General features: G+C 39.8%; 3 protein-coding genes across 5 annotated transcripts; 2 read left to right on the forward strand and 1 right to left on the reverse strand.

Annotated features, from left to right (window-relative positions):
- The first annotated feature begins 238 nt into the window (after positions 1–238).
- nherf4b (NHERF family PDZ scaffold protein 4b) lies at positions 239–8159 on the forward strand. Of its 3 annotated transcripts, none has more exons than XM_074611323.1 (11): positions 239–511; positions 3068–3095; positions 4076–4140; positions 4233–4444; positions 4526–4745; positions 4842–4978; positions 6281–6485; positions 6577–6773; positions 6882–7076; positions 7193–7408; positions 7528–8159. In XM_074611323.1, exons 1-11 carry the CDS (start codon positions 478–480, stop codon positions 7558–7560), a joined length of 1542 nt encoding a protein of 513 aa, XP_074467424.1. In that variant the 5' UTR covers positions 239–477; the 3' UTR covers positions 7561–8159. The 3 variants fall into 3 exon arrangements, with proteins under 3 accessions (XP_074467424.1, XP_074467423.1, XP_074467425.1); XM_074611322.1 differs by having other exon boundaries at positions 244–511; positions 7525–8159; XM_074611324.1 differs by having other exon boundaries at positions 256–511; positions 4526–4730; positions 7525–8159.
- Positions 8160–9699: 1540 nt separating this feature from the next.
- atp5l (ATP synthase, H+ transporting, mitochondrial F0 complex, subunit g) lies at positions 9700–12314 on the forward strand. The gene is made up of 3 exons (XM_074611117.1): positions 9700–9859; positions 10083–10243; positions 12109–12314. The coding sequence occupies exons 1-3, from the start codon at positions 9808–9810 to the stop codon at positions 12205–12207; spliced, it is 312 nt and encodes a 103-aa protein (XP_074467218.1). The 5' UTR covers positions 9700–9807; the 3' UTR covers positions 12208–12314.
- A 1578-nt stretch (positions 12315–13892) lies between these two features.
- ftr82 (finTRIM family, member 82) lies at positions 13893–19388 on the reverse strand. The gene is made up of 7 exons (XM_074610247.1): positions 18646–19388; positions 17114–17209; positions 16792–17025; positions 15752–15911; positions 15600–15656; positions 15321–15383; positions 13893–15231 (listed from the first exon to the last, which is right to left on the reverse strand). The coding sequence occupies exons 1-7, from the start codon at positions 19240–19242 to the stop codon at positions 14711–14713; spliced, it is 1728 nt and encodes a 575-aa protein (XP_074466348.1). The 5' UTR covers positions 19243–19388; the 3' UTR covers positions 13893–14710.
- Positions 19389–20614: the final 1226 nt, after the last annotated feature.

Genomic DNA, 20614 nt, shown 5'->3' on the forward strand with positions numbered 1-20614 from the left:
TGATTTCTCATCACCCTCCTTTTCTCCGTATTTCCAGTCAGTCAGTTCTTAGTCATGTCCTTCTGCTGCACCAGCTGAATCATGAATCACAACTCTTGTTATTGTTATTGGAATGTTGGTCTGTTTATGCACCTTGTCTCTGAGCTTCAGCCTTGACATTAACAGTCAGTCTTGGGCTTAATTCTCATGGGAACATGGCACAGATGTAGTACGCACACATGCACAGATAGTTGTAACTTTTACAGAGTAACAAGAACAGAGCAGTAGGGAACGATCTTGTTATGTGTTTCGTACCTTCAGTCCACAGTACAGTGTGAGGCAGACGTTACACATGTGTGCTCAGAAATTCACACACAGATTAAACATTAAACCCGGGTGTCCCTCAAAGGGAGGAGTCTCTCCTTGTGGTCACGATAAGTGTTTGGACGTACAGTACTCCCTCTGTTACATCCCTCTGTGTGGGTGATTGCTGACCAGATGGGAAAGAGACACAACATGAGATCAAGTACAGGTAATACATTCATATATTTGATCATATTCATATGTTTTTCTCTCTCAATATATGTCTCACGCCTGTGTTATCTTTGATTTCTGCTGTGCTGCATTTGGGATCAAATTGAGATCACAGTGTTAACAACCATTGTCTTTATGTCTAATGAAATATAATGTTAAATAGGACACTTGATTTCTATATTGACTTGCTGAACAAATTCAATCTATCCGTTGGGATAGTACTTCCAAGGTTAAAAAAAGAAGATATTTTCTAATTGTGATCATTCACAACTCAAAATGATCATCTCATCAAGCTTCAGCAGCTTGTTTTTGTGTGTATTTAGATGACCACTATGCCCGAGGACATTAAAAAGAAGGTTTATGGAGGGGAAAAGCAAACAGTGACCCATTAGCTGCACCGAAGTGCCTGTGGAATAAGCTATTCAGGAGAGGGGCCTGTAGATATGATGTGAGAGATGGATTTTATCTGGGAGCAGAGAGTTACCAGGCTTGTTATGTTACACTATGTCAGAGACACAAGGACTCACTAACATTATGAAACAAACACATATGCAGTGTAGAAGACAGTGGCGGTTTAGTGTGTCAGCTGTATTCCTCCCACTATGGGGAGATTAGTAGCCATGAGCAAATTATACATCTATTTTATTTTTTATTGAACATTTCTTTATAGTGGATAGGTTGGCTGGGCATATACAAATGCAGATTATTCCATGAGGCCGCTGTACTAACAGCAGTTCGGGTTCAAGGCTGCTGGAGCATCAACCGGCTTGAGTACAGGCCAGAGAGTCAGAGCAGCAAGATGAGATGTGACAATTTACCAACGAGGGCTTTGTAGATAAATAAGTGCCACTAGTTATTACTTCTCTCAGGCAGCGAGGGGCCAACATACTGTACATTACCATATAGATTGTGGTGGTGAGTGTTGTAATTATCACCAGTAATGAACCTGAGAGCAGAGTGGTCAGCGGAGTGTAGGCCTGGGGCAGCAGCATGTTGACATCCCCATAATCCAGAGAGAGTGGGAGCAAAGATGCTTCAACAGTCTTTTATTTCTGTACAACAAGCCATGCTTCAGTAAGTTTTATCAAAAACGTTTTACATATGATATTTCAATGTAAATTTCTCATTAAGCCAGATGCTTACATATTTGTATTCTGCGACCTTCTCAATTTTAAATAGTCAGAGTGGAAATATAGTTATTGTAAACTATATATTTGCATCTTTAGAATAGCAAATGTTTTATTTTTATTAAGTACCAATTTAGTATTAATGTGTGCATGCAGTGCATTAAAGGAGAGTTGTGGTTAATTGAACAGAATCAGCAGCACATTATAAAACAGTATCGTCTGCATAAATGTGAATTTTACACAAGGACACAGAAGAGACAAATACATTTACATAAACGGTAAAAAGGACAGGGCCCAATATGGATCCTTGTGGCACACAACTTGAATATGAGATAAGAAGGAATGAAAATAAGTAAATGAATTGTATAATTAATGAGCCAGTGATACGCCGTTATGTAAGAGGGATGTTTTTAAACCCTTGAACTGACAATTACATTGTTCTTTAAGGCTTAGTAAGTGTATGTGTTTTCTCTGGCAAAATATCTAAATTGTCTTGATACAAGAATCCATTTAGAAACAAATGATGACTTATGTAAAAATGTTGAGTGACTGACTGATAGTTTAAAGGGGAACACCACCTAAATTAAAAATTCCAGTAAGTTATTTCCATGGCCTTGGAAAGTTCAATCAATAATTGTGAACATGAGCTCCTCTCTCTCAAAGCCAGAAACCAGAGAAGTAAGTCTCAAACTAGTGATGTCATAAAGTCTGGAGCTGCTCCATAGACAATGAATGGGACGAGGATTTTGTGGACCCCCAAAATGACTTTATACCCTCTGACATCCCAAGTTTTGATTTTGGGAGAGAATTGTCCATGTTTACTAATATTATTTGGATTGTTTTAGACCATAGGAATAACATGTATGAATTTTGAAAATGGCCGTAGTTCCCCTTTAAGTGCTAGGTCCTGACAAGTTTTTATCATTTATCTGTTACATATTCATTAGACATTTGCAACGTAAAGGTATTTAATGTTCTTTGATTCCCTCCCCTTTTAGAAAGGGCAAAGACTAAAGATAATTACATAAAGTCATTACCTATTTTATGGTGCCTGACCTGATAGTTAAAGTCAGCAGATATGTCAGGCTCAAACACAAATCTTACTCACAGTTTAGTAGACAGAACCAAGCAGACGATCACAGAGCTGTAAGTTCAAATGAAAATGTGATTGACAATTAATGATTGTCTCTGATTTGTGTTGCTATGCTGCAAAATTTGATCTGAGGTGTGTGGTATCAATTGCGATCGAAAAAGAATATGGTAACTCACATATTTTGGTAAATATGGTAAATTAATGTCTGATGAGTGTAATATAACAAATTTCTTCTACAGAGGACAATAAAGAATATTATCTGAATATTGATTTTAACTACCTGAATGTTATGTTGCTAAAGATATTAAATTCATACAATATCTGCTTTTTCAAGGTTTGGTGGAAATTATTGGGTTGACAGAGTAAGTCTGCTTTATCTATATTTTTGCACCAATGTTCATACATTTTGAAATATACCTTCATTATTTTGGTGTCAGTTCAAACTTAATGTGAACACTTTATGTCTACTACTAAAACAAATAAGGTTAAGACGATCGGGCGCAGCATAGAACAGAGTTGTTCATTTAACCTGAAAAACAGAATTACACATGCATGTCTCCCCACAACTATCCCATTAATGTCCAGTATATACAACTTGACAGGAATTTGAAAAAGTGTAATTGGCTTGGCATGGTATGTTGACTTTTGGAACGTAGTAATCTTTAAGACTTTGGGCCCAAGATAAGGTCAACTGTCCAGAGATAAATGCTGTTGTTGTAATGATAATAACAGGTGAGGTTATGAAACTCATCTTCACAAAAACATGTAATCTATTTGTAATTGATGCAATTGATTGATTACTTTCATTAAAATTGAATAAACAGATCTGGCATTTTTACTAATTTATCTGCTTAAATTTTAAAGCTGCAGTTCGTAACTTTGAGCAAATATGATAAAAAGTAATTTTTATAAAACTGTCACTATGTCCTGACAGTAGTGCATTAGACAGATATGCTCTGAAAAAAATCATGTTCCTCTGCCTGAAATAGGCATTACAGTAACAGAATATTTATTCATATTTGATCAGCGCTGCCTAGTTTGACAGTTTGATCGGAGTTCGTGAGTTTTGCAAGCATTGATTGACAGCTACTGTAGAGACTCCTCAGCTCTGATTGGTCTGATTGGAAAATCTTCACAGATTATCTGTCAGGATATAGTGACAGTTTTATAAAAATCACTTTTCATCATATTTGTTCAAAGTTCCAGACTGCAGCTTTAAGTTTAGAGGGTCATAAACAGAAGGAAAATAGCGATTACTTTTTTCCTACCAATTTATCTAATGTAATAGTTAATAGTTTGCAATAAAATGTAAGTCAAATGTGTCTCATCTCTCCTTTTGCAGGAAATTTACATTCAATCCTAAAGAGGGAATAGACAACCCAATGATGGTCACCACAGAAGACGCAGGTATTTTAGATAGACATTTCTAAGTATCTCCTGTGTACCGGTTCATGAGGAAACTCTGCTCTGACAGCACTTTCCTGTCTCTTCCTGCTCAGACTCTGTGTCGACACCGAGCCCACGTCTGTGTGTTCTTAAACGAGAGGAAGGTGAGTCATATGGCTTCCACCTCCGAGTGGAGAGGGGACGCGAGGGTCACATAATCAGAAATGTAGTGTCAGGAGGGGTGGCGGGGTGCAGCGGCCTTCAAGATGGAGACAGGCTTCTGGAGGTCAACAACTGCTATGTTGATGATGTTCCTCACCCTGAGGTAAGATGAGCTTCCTACATTATCAAACTGACACAGGCCTCTGAAATGGACTGATTCAAACTGTGTTTTTTTATGAATCAGGTGGCGAGGAAAATCAAGCTAAGTGGACACCAGTTATGTTTATTAGTGTTGGATGGGGAGGAGTATGAGAACGCTGCGTCCCGAGGTCAAGACTTCCGAGATCTGGCCAGAGCGCACAAGGCCGAGGGCTGCAAACCACCCAGACTCTGCCACATAACCAGGGATCCCGTCTCAGGTCTGGGCATCAACTTCACACCCGTGGAAGGTAACGCCACTCCTGGTAATCACAACAAGTCCAACGTCCGAGATTAGATGTCTAACAGAAAGGCGTAAAGTGCGGTGTTATTTAGTTGCTCCTCCTGTTTCTGCTCTGCAGGAGAGAAAGGTCGCTTCTCTGTGAGCCTGGTTACAGGAGGTGCGGCTGAAAGGTCAGGGGTGTGTAAGGGAGATCACCTGGTGTGGATGAACGGAGCAACGGTGTCCGATCTCACACACTCTGCTCTCAGCAGGATGGTATGGAATCAGCCTGTTTTTATAATTAATATTAAAAATGTAAAGTCACAACTGCTGTCATTTACTCCAAAACTGGTTATTAAAGCTTCAGTAGGCAGACATTTTTGGCATCATTGGGCAAAAATTCCATAATAACCTTTCAGCATATTGTAATTCAAGTGTTCTGAGAGAAAACTAGACTTCTACACCTCCTCATGGCTCTGTTTTCAGGCTTTAAAAAATTGAGCCCGTGACGGGAGACTTTGACCAATCACAGCTAATTTCAGAGAGAGAGCGTTCCTATTGGCTGTTCATTCAACGGAGGCAGCTGTCAATCACTCAAATTAACTCAAAAGGTCAAACTAGGCAGCGCTGATCAAATATGAATCAATATTCTGTTACTGTAATGCCTATTTCTCGCATAAAATGTTTTCAGAAACATCTTGTAGTGTACTGTTTAGCTGTAAAATTAGAAAGTTTGCTCTGACTGGTGGGCGGTGCTTGGTATTTCCTCAACTGATCTCCAACATGGCGGCTGGGTCACAAACTTTTATCATTTTACAGCTAAACAGTACACTACAAGATGTTTCTAAAAACATTTTATGCGAGAAATAGGCATACAGTAACAGAATATTGATTCATATTTGATCAAAGCTGCCTAGTTTAACCGTTTGATAGGAGTTTGCGAGTGATTGACAGCTGCTCAGAGACAGCAAGGCTCCAGCTCTGCTCTGATTGGTTATTTTTCCGCTGGCCTGTGAAATCTTGCAGATGCCGTTAGGAGCACCGGAGGACACAGAGGCACATGATTTTTTTTAGATTACCTGTCTCATGCACAACTGTCAGGATATAATGACCGTTTTATAAAAATAACTTTTTTTTAAAAATCATATTTGCTCCGTTTCTACCTTACTGCTTCTTTAAAGCAGAGGTGAAGAAGCCAATGGGATTTTGAGGAATGCTAAAATAAGATTCTCCTCATATTTGACAGTGTAGCTGTTGGTTTTGCTGAAACTGGCTGATAACTATCACGGAAGCAGCTTTAAATTCCATCATTATGAAAGAGAAACGAGTTGTGAGTGCAAGGCTGTGAACAAGAATGCCTCCAGAGGCACATGACTTTCTTCAGATTACCTGTCTCATGCACTACTGTCAGGACATAGTGACCGTTTTATAAAAATAACTTTTTTTTAATCATATTTGCTCCAATCTGCCTACTGCAGCTTTAAACTTTTATGGCCAAAAAAAAAGTGTTTATAATTACAAGATTGAAGTTATTGTGTCGAGCCTTGTCCAGCAGTAATGAATAATATTTTGCCCCAGATGAAAAAATGTGGCGATCACATCACCATCCTAGTAATTGACAGCGAGAGTGAAAATAACTACATGCGACAGAGGATGCCCATCCTGCCCACCATGGCTGTTCCACACAACCTGCCTCACAGATCCAGAACACTGCACCTGGCCTCTGGGCCCGAGGGCTACGGCTTCCTGCTTCGGCTGGAGAAGGCGCCATCGGGACGCACATGTAAGAGGACCAAAAGGGCACAAAAGTCAAACACAAGCATTCCAGATTTTAGCCCTTCACTTAAATGTCTGTGTATTTTTTTTAATAATAGTTCATGTTCTGCGTGAGATGCACAGTGGCAGTCCAGCAGAGAGGGCAGGTATGCAGGATGGAGAGCTGCTGCTGGAGGTCAACGGGGAGTTGGTGGAGTCACTGATGCACGAGGAGATTGTGGACAGAGTGAGACTGAGTGGACAACAGGTCTCCCTCACCACCATCACTCTTCAGGGGCTGGAGTTTTACACCCAGGTGGGCATCACTTACCAGATATAATAGAATTGCTAAAAATGATTGGAAAAACAACATATGTGAACATAACTCACATCCAGATTAAGATCAGTGTTTCCTTTCTTGCAGTTGGGTCTATCACCTCTTCTCTTCTGTGAGGATGCTGAGAGAGAAAAGGAGAGCAGCATATCAACAGAGCAGTCACCACAGAAGGAAATAGATGGCTCGTGCAAGCCCAGACACTGTTATCTCCAAAAAGGCCCTTTGGGGTTCGGCTTTAACATGGACTGTGTCCCAGAGAGTCCGGGGACCTTCGTCAGCCAGGTGGGGATCAAATACAACTTGTTACTGAGGCAAAATGAACAAGAAGAGAGTAGATCAGGATATTATTATTTTTTGTCAAATGTGATGTTGGATTTTACTTCTTTTCTCTCCTGTAGGTGGCTTTTGGGGGAACTGGGCTGAGTGCAGGATTACTTGTGGGTGATGTGGTGATGGAAGTCAATGGACAAAATGTGGAGGAGAAATCTCTCGAGGATGTGATTATGCTTGTGAAGAAAGGAGGAAATTTTCTTAACTTAGTAGTCATGGAGAAGGCTGACTACAACAAGTTGAAGCAGATTGACACACCCACCAAAGATATCACTGACAGCAAGGTAAAAAAAAAAAAAAAAAACTTTTAAAAGATTATATCTACTTCATAATCCGTTTACACATTTATCAATTCATCAGTGACCACAATATTTACCATATTTTCTTGTTTGTGTCTCAGCAGGAGGAAGACAATTATGAGATATCATCTTTGTGAGCGACAAAGATACTCACACAATTCTAAAGACATTCTCCCGTCCAATACGTCACCTAAAGAGACTTCAAACTGAGCTTATCTATTATTATTATTATTATTATTATTATTATTATTATTATTATTATTATTATTATATTGACCAAGATTGCCTTAATATAATCCCAGGGTTTCACAAAGGACCCCAGAAGATGAAACATATAAAATAAGATAAATGAAACTGTAACAATATCATTTGAAGAAATGCTGTAATGTGTATTTGTGTAAGATATGAAAATGTCTTTTGGTACTGTATTATATATCTTGTGATGTAAATAAATCAAATGCTTCACATCTTAAAGGACCATAATCTGTATTAACTACATTTCTTATTATACTAATATAAAAGGAAACCGGTGGCTTTGTAGAATCAGAAACACATTTGGATCTCTAAAAAGCTGCCAAGTTTTGTTAGATAATGATCGGCAGTAATGTAAAGTACCGGTAGCTTAATGAATGGGGAAAAAAATGGTATTGCCCTTATGCTTCAAAAGTGTTTACATTGTTTTAGTTGGAAATGAGGGTTATGTATATTACGTATTAAACATTACGTATAAAATGTTTGTGCTTGCAGAGAGAGTGTTTGTTTATTGAGAATACAGTTGACAGCAAATACAGTAGTGAAGGGAAAGTCTGTAAGTCTGTGTGTTGTTACTTTCATCAATATAGTTATATGGCCTTGAGAGGCAGTGGTGAAAGAAGTACTCTGATCTGTTACTTAAGTAAAAGTAACAATAATACAGTGTAAAAATACTGTGTTACAAGTAGCCTAAAAGTACTTCATTCAGAATCTTACTTAAATAAAAGTACATAAGTATCAGCATCAAAATATACTACAGTACCAAAAGTAAAAGTACTCATTATGCATTATAATTAGAAATGCATTAACTCACTAATATTCGAGCTGGTAAAGGTTTAGCTAATTTCAGCTACTTTATATACTGCTAGGTAGCTTAACTCATAATAATATATCATAATATATTAATCGCTTTATATTTCACATTAATAATCTGAATCTGCAATGTAACTAGTAACTGTAGTGGAGTAAAAAGTACAATATTGGCTTCCAAAATGTAGTAGAGTAGAAGTATAAAGTAGCAGAAAAGTAAAGTACAAGTACCTCAAAATTTTACTTAAGTACGGTACTTGAGTAAATGTACTTACAGTACATTAGTTAGGCTACATCCCCCTCTGTTGAAGGGTATACAGGCTATAGGCATTAGACCCAGAATGGATCTCATACATTTCCACAACATGATATCTTACATTTTCTTGGTGGATAGCCAACGTTTACACTTTTATCCCTATATAAATATCCCTAATTATCTTCATATAAATATGTGAACTATCAAACAAAAACACAATATGGTCCACTACGCCCTCTAGTGGCCATTTGTCAAACTTATAGCTGTTTAACTCTAATGAGCTGAATTATGTAACTGTACTGTAAGGTTAAACACTATAAGGAGGGTGAGAATCAACTTATACTGAAATTCTGGAAATGTTCAAATATTGTAACTTATAATATATATATATTATGAATTATATATATGTATATCCTCCTGAGACCCACCCATTGACATGTGTCCTCTGTAGTGGACATTTTTTCCACATGCATGTCCTCTTACTCTTTTGACCTACTCTAACAACCCCTGGTGTATTGTAAAGAGGACATCATGGGCTTTCCAGTGATATGGCATGTGTGTGCTTTTTTTAATCAATTTGAATGTATTCTTAGTTTAATATCACTCTACAGCCATAATTTGTTCATTTTGTTTAGTCTTTTCACACTGAAATGGTCCTGTAGTCCACTACAGTGGACAATAAAAATACAGTTTAACAAGCCTAAATTGTTAAGATTTTCTTTTTAACTTTTTTTTAACTCAGTTCCCAGGAGGATATATATATATATATATAGGATAAATATATATACTCCTGGGAACTGAGTTAAAAAAAAGTGCCTTCCAATTACTTTTTTTTGATTTCCTTCCTTTTTGTGATTTTTTTGTGATATCCTTCATATATATGGATTTCCTCCCATATATATATATATATATATAAAACATGTAATTTATAATGACATGACAAGCAGGCTATTTCTATGCAGGCAGCTGAGTGGTCAGCTGGAGTCACGGGTCCTTTCTCCTGTAGGTGACATTCAGTCTGCTAGCAGGACCCGGCGGAGCAGTTAGCATCTACTAAAGCTTCATCATGGCTCAGGCTGTGCAGAAACTGGTCGCTAAAGTACCGACTCTGCTCGGCGGTAAGTTCATCTGTTGTCTCATTAACCAGTACGTGTTTCCAGTAATGACCTGAATGTTAGGGAGTAGAATCTTTATTGACAAGACGCGTGATTTGTGTTGTTTACACTCAATAAGCTATGTAGCTAAGTGGCTAAAGCTACCAGTCAGCATGCTAGGAGCTCTGCAGCTCTGCAGCTAAGTTGCACCAGATTCGTAATTGCAGTGTTTCTTCTTGTCTCGTAGCCGCTGTCACCTTCTCAAAGCCTCGGCTAGCCACCTTCTGGTACTATGCCCGGGTTGAACTGGTTCCTCCTTCACCTGCTGAGATCCCCAAGGCCATCGAGGGGGCCGCTAACGTCATCAAGGGCTTCCAGTCAGGACGACTCGGTCAGACCACAGTGAAGGTGCTATAAGTGTTATCATTACTGCTGAGACCTTGTTGTGTGTTTATGTACTCAAAGTCTTTTTATTGGTATTTTGTACAAAATCCAATAAATCAGAGAAATAATTGTATAAATAAATTACCTCCCCCCTCCCCAATCCCTATAACAATATTACTGCACCACTAAATAAGCATAAACAATTACATATATCCTCCTGGGAACCGAGTTAAAAAAAAGTGTCTTCCAATTACTTTTTTGTGATTTCCTTCCTATTTAGTGTTAAAACGAAAATCTTAACAATTTAGGCATATTAAACTTTATTTTTATTGTCCACTGTAGTGGACTACAGGACCATTTCAGTGTGAAAAGACTAAAACAAATTAACAGATTATCGCTGTAGAGTGATATTAAACCAAGAATACAAAAAAAAACACACATGCCATATCACTGGAAAGTCTAGGATGTCCTCTTTACAATACACCAGGGGTTGATAGAGGAGGTCAAAAGAGTAAGAGGATATGCATGTGGACAAAATGTCCACTACAGAGGACACATGTCAATGGGCTGGGTCTCAGGAGGATATATATATATATATATATATATATATATAAATTAATTAAATCCGATAGAAACATAAATGAAACACATACAAAACAAAACAAAAAAAAACCCTAAGGAAAAAGGAAAGGGCCAAAAAAACAAAAAGATAAGTAAATTAAAAATAATAATAAATAAATAAACAAAAAATCAAAGTATAAGTTGTGAATTATATGTAATATGGGGTCAGCAGTTTAAAACTTCAATGTCAATTGTATCCATTTTTTCTATATAGATTAAAAAGGGTCTCCATATAGCATAACATTTCTGAGCACACCCTCTTGTAGTATCTTTTTGAATCTTCTCCAATACCAAATGATGTATGACCTTGTGTGTTTATGTATATATAGAGAGAACTTATGTCAGTCTCCAGTGATTGGTTCAAAATATATCAGTTATCAAAAACTATGGTGACATATCATTAGAAAGCCCAATACAAGCATGTAACATTATCAGTCAGACACACTAGGTTGTGGTAGCTGCAGGAAGAAGTAGACACAGATATCCTGATAGAATAGGAAACACCTTGAAGACCAAGTTGCTCCACGTAAACTGTTAACCCTTTTCATTCTGCCTTCTTTTTTAGAGAGGTAGGGTTCGGGGACGTAATGTTCAAGGGTAGATAAAAAGTCAACAGTAAATGTCACATAGAAGTGGTGCACATCATCTGAAAGCTGGGAACATGGAGATTAATTTGAGCAGTTCAGCACTGTGTGTCAACTTGTCATACATTTGGAAAAGTATGTAATGGCTTAGAACATGATGATGTAAGTATGTGATGGCCATTCACATGCTCTATTATGTCTCATAAATAGTGATGGTGCTTGAAGCTTCATGAAGCATTCCCAAGCGTATTGGTTCGCAAAAGGGTTCATTTCATGAGGCTTCATCTGGGCTTCATATGCACAAACCACCTCTCGGTCAAATAGTGTAAAACAGGTACATATATTCCAGATATGTGGCAGTGGTTTAACCGGGCACAGGGCAGTGAATGTGCTTGTGTAACTAAAGGAAAATGATAGATGGGAGACATTATTAGTTTTTATTCTGGAATAATAAGTTCTCAACTGTATGTTGGCTTCGGGCATCTTCAATGACGTCATTTGTCTAAAACGATACAAGCCTCGATACGCGCTTCACAGATAACTTCCTGGAATACTCGACACACGCTCCGAAGCCTCGGCACATCACATAGCATCACTACTCATAAGTTGTTGCTGCAGTCTTTGGGTTGATACCATTTGTTACACAGATTCAGTGCTAAATTTAACCTTTTTTTTCCCTCACAGGATGCTTTTAGGAATGGACTGGTGGCCACTGAAGTGCTGATGTGGTTCTACATTGGAGAGTGCATCGGCAAAGGAGGCATCGTTGGCTATGCTGTCTGAAATTTAGACTGTTATGCTTCTTTTTTTTCTTCTTTTGAGCGTTGTACGCTCAACTTCCTGCAACAATCCAGGGAACCAATAAACAGATATCTATTGTTAAAAAAAAACTTGTTTTGTGACTCATTGTTTTTTACATAACATGCATGTATTTGACAAAATTGTGTTTTTGGTATAGTTTCTACACAAAGGACATTTTGACACGCCACAGTAGGAAAAGCTCAGGTGTAAATAATAAAATTAATTATAATGACTGAATTCCATTTATCTGCTTCAGTTTCAGAGGCTGAGGGTGCTCACATCATTAGTGGTATTACTAACACCTGTGCTTTTCCCTCTAGCTAACATGTCTGCTGGGAAAAAGGCTTCTAGCTTAATGGTGTGATCATAATTAGGCAAACTTGTCACAATGGCTTTTATTTTATGGAACAGTTTGAATATCAAAAATAATATAAATATTTCCTGCTGAGATATGTGAAGAAACAAGACACTGTCCTGCTACTCTTTATTTGACTGAGTCTCTTTTATAACTACATTGGATTTGCACTTGTCTTGACCATGTTTGTGCAGTGAGAAGCAATCTAGATTTTTACATCCAAAGACACACAATGAGCTAATTTTAGACATAAATTGATATGTATGAGCTGGTGTTTGGACAAGTATAACAGTACATTATATGTATTGTGATACAGTATATTGCTGTCCTATTGTAGATTCATGCAAAAAATCTGAAGCGTCTAGTTTAAAAGTATTTGAAGTTAATGTCATATACTCTGACATGAAGCACCTTTGGTGATGCAGTCAGAACAGAACAGTGTTGCTGTAGCTTGGTGATACACTTAATTACGATTATACCCACAGTAACAGAGGTCAGGTGTATTTTTATTTCAGTTCAGTTCCTGTAGTGAACCACCAGAGGGAGCCGTTAGTATCGTCAATGTTGAAGAAGTGAGCAGGTGGTTTGGTTATTTACAGATACATGTGGTTATAAAAGGAATGGTTCACATACCAGTTAAATATTTTCAAAGTTCAAATTATATCTATTGATACAGGTACTTTTGAACATTTTTTAGATTTTGACTTGGTTAAAGCATGAACAATTAAAGAAAAGTAACTATCTTCTTATTTAAAGGGAACATATCATGAAAAACTCACTTTTTCAGTGCTTGTGCTCATCCATTTGGGTATCTGGAGTGTCTACCAACCTACAAACTGTGAAATAAGACAACCCAGTCAGTTTGTTGTGAGCTGTCTAGATCGGAAAACATGTGATTCAACAAGCCATTCAGATTTAGCCCCCCTTCCTATGTCATATGCAGGCTCATTAGAATATACCGCCCACAGCTTGAGAACTACCTTTGCAAAGGTGCAACATATTTTTCCTCGCAAGCCAATCAGAGCAGGCTGGACTTTTTTCGGGAGGGGTTCTTAAAGAGACAGGGTGCTAAAACGGAGCGTTTCAGACAGTGGGTGAATACAGGTATATTCAGACAGACAGTAGGAGAGAGATAATGTGTTTTTTGAGCATTAAAGCATGTAAACATGTTCTACTAGAAACCCAAAATACAACTATGAACCTGGAAATGAGCATGATATGTTCCCTTTAAATCCATATCATACAGACCTATCATTTCTAATCCAATAAGACCTTTATTTTGGCAATATAGATATAACACTATAACACCATCTGGTTTTTATATTTTTATTTAGGAATAGATAAATAATCTCAAAAACACAAAAATCCATTCATTTAGCTCTTTATTTAGAACTATCAATGAATCATTTTGTTACAAAACAAGTCTTTTCTTGATAACTATCCTCTTGTTGTCCATTATATAAGTAAACATACATACAAATTAAATAAGGGTTAGTTCAAGTGAAAAAAAAAACTGTGAGGACTTTCAGCAATTGATATAGCTATCAGGTAATATCAAAACATGACAAAATGAAATGACAATGAAATATTTGTCTGAATATGCACCAACATGAATGTTATTGTATTACTTATACTGATCACAAGGGTGCAATATATTTTAAATGAATTATGCCATAATATTGGCCAACAATGTAATGACCTATCATAAGAAAATGTACCTTATCTCAGGGTACATCCATTATGGCTTATAATGACATCATCACTTGAGATATGTCACACCCTTTATGAAGTAAATGTGATACCAACATGTTATAATATTATCCAGCAGTTCTGATCAGATGCTAAAAGTGATAACATTTCATATTGTTCTGGTGTGATTATGTAGTAATTATGTATTTCAATAATGTCTTATAGTGAAAATGTGAGTTTACAGCACAATGCAAAACGTAATATATGTGAGGTGTAGCGTTAAAAAAAAAACATTTCTCTTTAGAAAAATGAGAAATACAACTTCATTAATGTGGTTTGTTTGGTACAGTTTTAAACATTTTGCAAAAATATATATATATTCCAAAAGCATTGCCGTATATTATGAGAAAGATTTTCAAATGAGAGCTCAAACATCGGTGCTCACTTCACATTGCAGATCTTGACTGAGGTTCCGACTCCAAAGCCCGGATAGAGGGGCTCAACGAACGAGGTCTCGAACCTGTGCAGGAGGCTCATGGTGTTGCCTATGCTGTAAAACGCCAGAACGCCCGCAGTGTGGTCCAGGTACACGCCTATCCTGGGGGAGTGGGGGCCGCTGACAGGCGTGTCCACCCGGTTGTGCCAGGCAGAGTAACCCGTGTCGGAGCAGAGCAGGCTCCAGGACTTGTCGTTGTAGCCCAGCAGACACAGCGAGCCTTTGCCCTTCCGGCTGATGCTCCTGTAGGCCACTCCGATGGAGAACTCCCCGCTCCACTCGATCTCCCAGTAGTAGCGGCCTCCGGACAGGGCCTCCCGGCACAGCACCTGGGCGAAGCTGTCGAACCTCTCCGGGTTGTCTCCGTAGGGCTGCAGGTCTCTGGTGCGGATCACTTTTCTGTTGTGTTCTGAGACGTACAGCTCCTTGTAGGCTGTGCTAGGGTCCATTTTCAGCTGGCAGAAGACTGGAGGAGAAGAATCAATGCATTTTTATAGCATTTATTTGGTAACTGTTGGAGTTAAATTGTCATACTTCAGGTAAATACACACTTACGTTTCACAAAATCTGCCCTGCCCTTTGGCTCTGGAAAAGGAGTGTTGTCCACCACTTCTTTGCCTGCACATGAAGAATCACTAGGGTTAGGTCAATGTGAACTGCACACACCCACACACATGCCTTTAATTCTTCTGTTGATGTGTTGTTGCGGTGTTTTCAACGAAAGACTCTATGATGCAATCAGGATGTGGTTTACCTCCAACAACTACATTATCAACCTCAACAATAATTAACCTCCTGCAGTCTTATATGGCTATAGGACGTGACGGCACTCACCTCTGCTCCTTCTGTCCAATGTTCGACTCTCTGTAGTGTACACTGGGACCTCGCTCACTGCAAGACAGAACACATTTATATTTAGCTAACTTAGTTTTTTTCTGCCCATCATGTAGAAGTATTGTGTTTCTGCTGCTAAGGTCATACAGTACCTGACTTGGAGATCTTAAGCAGCTCCTCTCTGCCAAACTCCTCCAGGCGGTCCTTGATCTCAGCCACGGCTTTCCTGACAGCCCCGAAGGAGAAGTCGGGGTTCACCGTCACTCTGGGTATGAAGCCGTCATCGGTGGGGGTGCACAGGTAGTTGAAGTTCTGATGAGGAGAGGAACAGCAAGTGTCGTTATGATGATTGAGAAACAGATAGAGGTGACCAAATGTATTATTACTAGGGCTGTCAATCAATTCAAATATTTAATTGCATGATTTCTGTGCTTAATCGCAAGTTAATCCAATTTTTTTATTTGTTCAAAATGTACCTTAAAGGGAGATTTGTCAAGTATTTAATACTCTTATCAACATGGGAGTGGGCAAATGTGCTTGCTTTATGCAAATGTATGTATATATTTATTATTGGAAATCAATTAACAACACAAAACAATGAAAAATATTATCCAGAAACCCTCACAGGTACTGCATTTAGCATAAAAAATATGCTCCAATCATAACATGGCAAACTGAAGCCCAACAGGCAACAACAGCTGTCAGTGTGTCAGTGTGCTGACTTGACTATGACTTGCCCCAAAACTGCATGTGATTATCATAAAGTGGGCATGTCTGTAAATGGGAGACTGGTGGGTACCCAAAAAACCCATTTTTCATTCACATGAGGTCAGAGGTCAAGGGACCACTTTGAAAATGGCCATGCCAGTTTTTCCCCGCCAAAATTGAGTGTAAGTTTGGAGCGTTATTTAGCCTCCTTCACGACAAGCTAGTATGACATGGACATTTTTTTTGTCCAAAATTTCCATTCACAATAAGTGCTGCTATTAACTCCGCTTGCTTGTTTAGAAAGGCTTACGCCCAAAGTGATACCAAGGACTTAAACTGTCATCGTGATCATGGCCAACCTGTGTGAGTAGGCTTTCTTATTAAAAACCACACCCATATACTAATTACTTCAAGCTTCAGGCCCAAATCAGAACTCAACAGGTGTATTTCTTCTTCAAACAGTTGCCCTAAAGCTGTGTGTTACCTGCAAAAAGTGGATGTGGTCCTCAGTGCTGTGCAGCTGCTTGAGGCCGGACTCCTTTTTCTTCAGTTCATCGATCTCTTGTTCCAGCCGCTCGATCAAAGCCTCGGCCTGGTTGAAAGCTGCCTTCTCGTTGATACCGATCAGCTTGCTGACCTCTGACCTCATCCTCTCAATGGAGCGGATCATGTCCTCAAACATCTTCTGGCTCTCCACCATGGCTCTCTGGGCCGAGTTCTGGACACAACAACGGTGTCAGTGTTTCACAGAAGACACTACCATACAGAACATCTTATAGCATGAAAATACATGTTATCAACAATACCTTCAGTGAATCCACAGCAGTCTTCAGCTCGTCCAGCTCCTTCACCCTCTCCTGGCATTTTTGTCTAATCTCAGCTTGGGAGACTCCCAAGAGTTTCTGCAGAAAAGAAAAGCCACATTACACACCCATCTACTTCACTGTTTTGTTAAGCGTGCACTCCCATGCTGACTGGCTGTGCCGGCTCCCTTTATTTAATATGCAGTGTTAAGAGAGTTGATCATAAAAGTCGCATTAACTCGGATTTATAAAATGCACTTGAATGTCACGCTGTTTTATTGTGTGAGACGCCAAGCCCTGTATTTGTTGGTTCAGTAAAAACATTCTTTCTCATCGTAGGAATATCTGGGGAGGCCCTTCAGCATGTCTAATAAACCTCGCTCAAAGAATCTTCTTAATACGGCAGGCTTTTATCTCAGAGGGAGAGGGGGGTAAAAAAAATCTGTAATGGAATTCTGGCCATGTCAGGAATGTGAATCTACCGCTGCCGCACTTTTAAAGAGATGTTTCAAGGTGCACGCAGCACTGACATGCAGAATAGAGGGCTTCTAATTCAGCTTTTACTCAAGCCCACCAACCCATTCTTCAAGATAAGCTTGAGGAATGTGGGGAATCTAAGAGGGGGGGTGGATATGAGAGGGGGGGAGGGGAGAGAGCGGGAGACGGGAGTTAGATGTGTGAGACTCAGGTTGTAAATCTTTTGGATGAGAGAAACCAGACTCTCCATGTTGTAAAGAAAACAGTAGGACGAATTATGACCTCATCATGCCCTAAACAATCCTTTAGCCCGTATTCCTGGCTGCCATAAAAACACTAAACTACTCATCGCATAAGTTTGATGCAGATTTATACTACAGTATCTGTTGACACTCTTATCTACTACGCATCCTTTTACAGGCAATGTGATTGGTGAGTCATTCGCCATGGTTACAACACGGTGATTGGTCGATCACGGGGTGTTGGAGACCTTGACTCCCTGGCATTCCAGTATCATTACAGACCCACTCCCACAGGTGGGAACCAGTGCAGCAGGAGGAAGTCGGAGACAGTTTCTGTGTATCTCTCCCACAGCTGGAACACCACATTCTGTGAAAAAGCAGCTTTCAGAGGCGATAACTATATAAGACACTCCCCCCCACGGCCTCCGAACAGCTAATCAGAGAGCTGGATTTGTTTTGGCGGCGAATGGCTGCCAGTTTTAGCTGATAGCGTTGGTGAAATGGGTCAAAGTACAAGTGCCAGTCGTAGTGCAGCAGAAAGGGCAGGAGTTGGGAAAAACACAGGTTTGCTTTCACTCAAAATACTCCAGTGACTGTATAAAAGTAAAGTAAAAGTATGTAAAACACATTAGAGCTGAATAAGGAGAGTTTCAGCTTGTGGCTCTCTCAAGTAACTGAATACGCTGCTTATCCTTCTGACATGAAATCACACTTTCATTCTCTGAGAAGCTGCTTGACAACAACTTTTTTCTAACAACATTATTCCTGTGAGTATTTAGTCTATCATCCATCAAAAGAGACAGGAGGATGTCTTACCTGTTTCTCCCCCCTCTCTGCCTCAGCAGAGACAATGTCATGGCCCCTGTGTTCACTGACTGTGCAGATAGCACAGATACACATCTGATCTGTTCGACAGAAGAGCTCCAGGGACTTCTGGTGCTGTGGGCAGATCTTCCTGTCCAGGTTCCCCAGCTCGTCAACCAGCTTGTGCCTCTTGAATGTGGCTGATTCATAGTGTGGCTTCAGGTGCTTCTCGCAGTAGGACGCCAGACAGCCGAGACAGGACTTCACAGCCTTTAGTTTCTTCCCAGAGCAGAAGTCGCAGGGGACGTCGCTTGGCCCTGCGTAGAGGTTCCCCTGGGATGCGTTGAGATTCAGGTTCAGGTTCAGGCCGCTCTTCTTGATCTTCTCAGCCACCATGCTCAGGGTGGCGTTGGGCCGCAGCACCGGCCTCTGGGTGAACGTGATTTTACACTGTGGACAAATGTAGATCCCTGTGTAGTCAGCCTCATTCCAGTAGCCGCTGATGCAGTCCATACAGAAACTGTGTCCACAAGGGATAGCCACGGGGTCCCTCAGCAGGTTCACACACAGGGAGCAGCTGAAATAGTCTGGAGAAGGGTGATCGGCCATTGTCACAGGCTCAGAACACAGTCAAACCTGCGGAAAGAGACAGAGAGTGCCAAGAGCAGATAGAGAATCCGTTGAGTGTGCCTGGGAGCCCGCCCTCAAGAGTGTGGTACAGCGTGCCAGAGACAGGACCTACTTGTATTTCTGAATTCCAGAGGTTATTGATTGAAAGCAGACAAGGCCCTCCCCCTGTGCTGGGAGTATATCGAGCCCTGCCCAGTTCAGATAAGCAGGTTGAGCAAGGAGGGAGAGGGAGAGAGAGGGAGAGGGAGAGAGAGGGAGAGAGAGGGAGAGGGAGAGGGCGGGCAGACAGGAGAGGAGAGAGAGAGAGAGAGAGAGAGAGAGAGAGAGAGAGAGAGAGAGAGAGAGGGAGAGAGGACAGAGTTAAAGAAGGAGAATGAATGAAATGTAAAAAACACACAAAGTGACAACTACGGTGCCAGAAAAAACTTCCATTTTCCTTACAGCTTCCTTTATTCTCAAATTTCTCATGTGGCTCATCTGCGGGCGAGTTGTGCGCACACTTCTCGGCAGCTGTATTTCCACCTATTGTTGTCAGACAGAATCGCCATTGTCTCAAACCGGTTATAGTCCGACAAACATAAATGCAGCCTAAAGTACTGTAGGAATTCCAGGGACCACCCAGTAAACAAACAGAGACACTCTGAGTTTCAAAGTAGTTTCAAATATGAGGGACGTTGTTGCAGTTTATAACCAAAAACCTGTTAAAAGTTTACCTGCTGTAGGCAGTTTGTCTAAGAACAGCCAGAGTTCAGGGTTGTGGTATTTGCACTGTGTCCAGTCAGACCAGTCCGGTTGCTTTTTACAAGTCAGTTTGTGACTGTAGATGTGTTTGTTCAGCAGAAAGGAAATATTGAGACACCGAACGGAAACACACACACACACACACACACACGAGTGCACACACAGAACATTCCTGTCAGCCCTAGGTGTTTTGTTGCAATGCATGTTTTACATATTTGTATTCATGCCTCATCACATGTTATGTTGCATTTTTTAATTTCTAAAAATATCCTTTTCATAGTTACCTAGTGTAGCTAGGGGTTAAACTTCAGAGGAGACCCTGACTCAATCTGCATCACAAAGTGTCCGCTGACATCATAGCCTCTCATTAGCATTTCAATTAGGCCGAGTCTACTGGTTTCTACCAATATTAGTAGTATTTTTGTTCAAGTTCAGAGACCCTACTTTGAAGACAGTTGAAATTAAAGTTGTGTAGCATTACCTGCCTGATGCAGAATCATGTAGCAAAAAATATAATGTTAATTTAAGGTTGTAAAAAGTACATTGGCTGCACCTTCAATTCATATCTTGCATTACTTCATGCACTCGGCAGTTTCACCCTTCCATGTTT

The sequence above is a fragment of the Sebastes fasciatus genome, chromosome 16 (assembly GCF_043250625.1).
Source record: "Sebastes fasciatus isolate fSebFas1 chromosome 16, fSebFas1.pri, whole genome shotgun sequence".
NCBI lineage: Eukaryota > Metazoa > Chordata > Actinopteri > Perciformes > Sebastidae > Sebastes > Sebastes fasciatus.

Coding starts and splice junctions, on each gene's coding strand:
- nherf4b (XM_074611322.1), top strand. CDS start 478: ATGGGAAAGAGACACAACATGAGATCAAGTACAG. Junction 6,486..6,576: donor GGCGCCATCGGGACGCACAT/GTAAGAGGACCA, acceptor TTTTAATAATAG/TTCATGTTCTGCGTGAGATG. Junction 7,409..7,524: donor AAGATATCACTGACAGCAAG/GTAAAAAAAAAA, acceptor TTTGTGTCTCAG/CAGGAGGAAGACAATTATGA.
- atp5l (XM_074611117.1), top strand. CDS start 9,808: ATGGCTCAGGCTGTGCAGAAACTGGTCGCTAAAGTACCGACTCTGCTC. Junction 9,860..10,082: donor AGTACCGACTCTGCTCGGCG/GTAAGTTCATCT, acceptor CTTGTCTCGTAG/CCGCTGTCACCTTCTCAAAG. Junction 10,244..12,108: donor TCGGTCAGACCACAGTGAAG/GTGCTATAAGTG, acceptor TTTCCCTCACAG/GATGCTTTTAGGAATGGACT.
- ftr82 (XM_074610247.1), bottom strand. CDS start 19,242: ATGGCCGATCACCCTTCTCCAGACTATTTCAGCTGCTCCCTGTGTGTG. Junction 15,657..15,751: donor GCTTAAGATCTCCAAGTCAG/GTACTGTATGAC, acceptor TCTGTCTTGCAG/TGAGCGAGGTCCCAGTGTAC. Junction 15,232..15,320: donor CAGGGCAGATTTTGTGAAAC/GTAAGTGTGTAT, acceptor CTTCTCCTCCAG/TCTTCTGCCAGCTGAAAATG.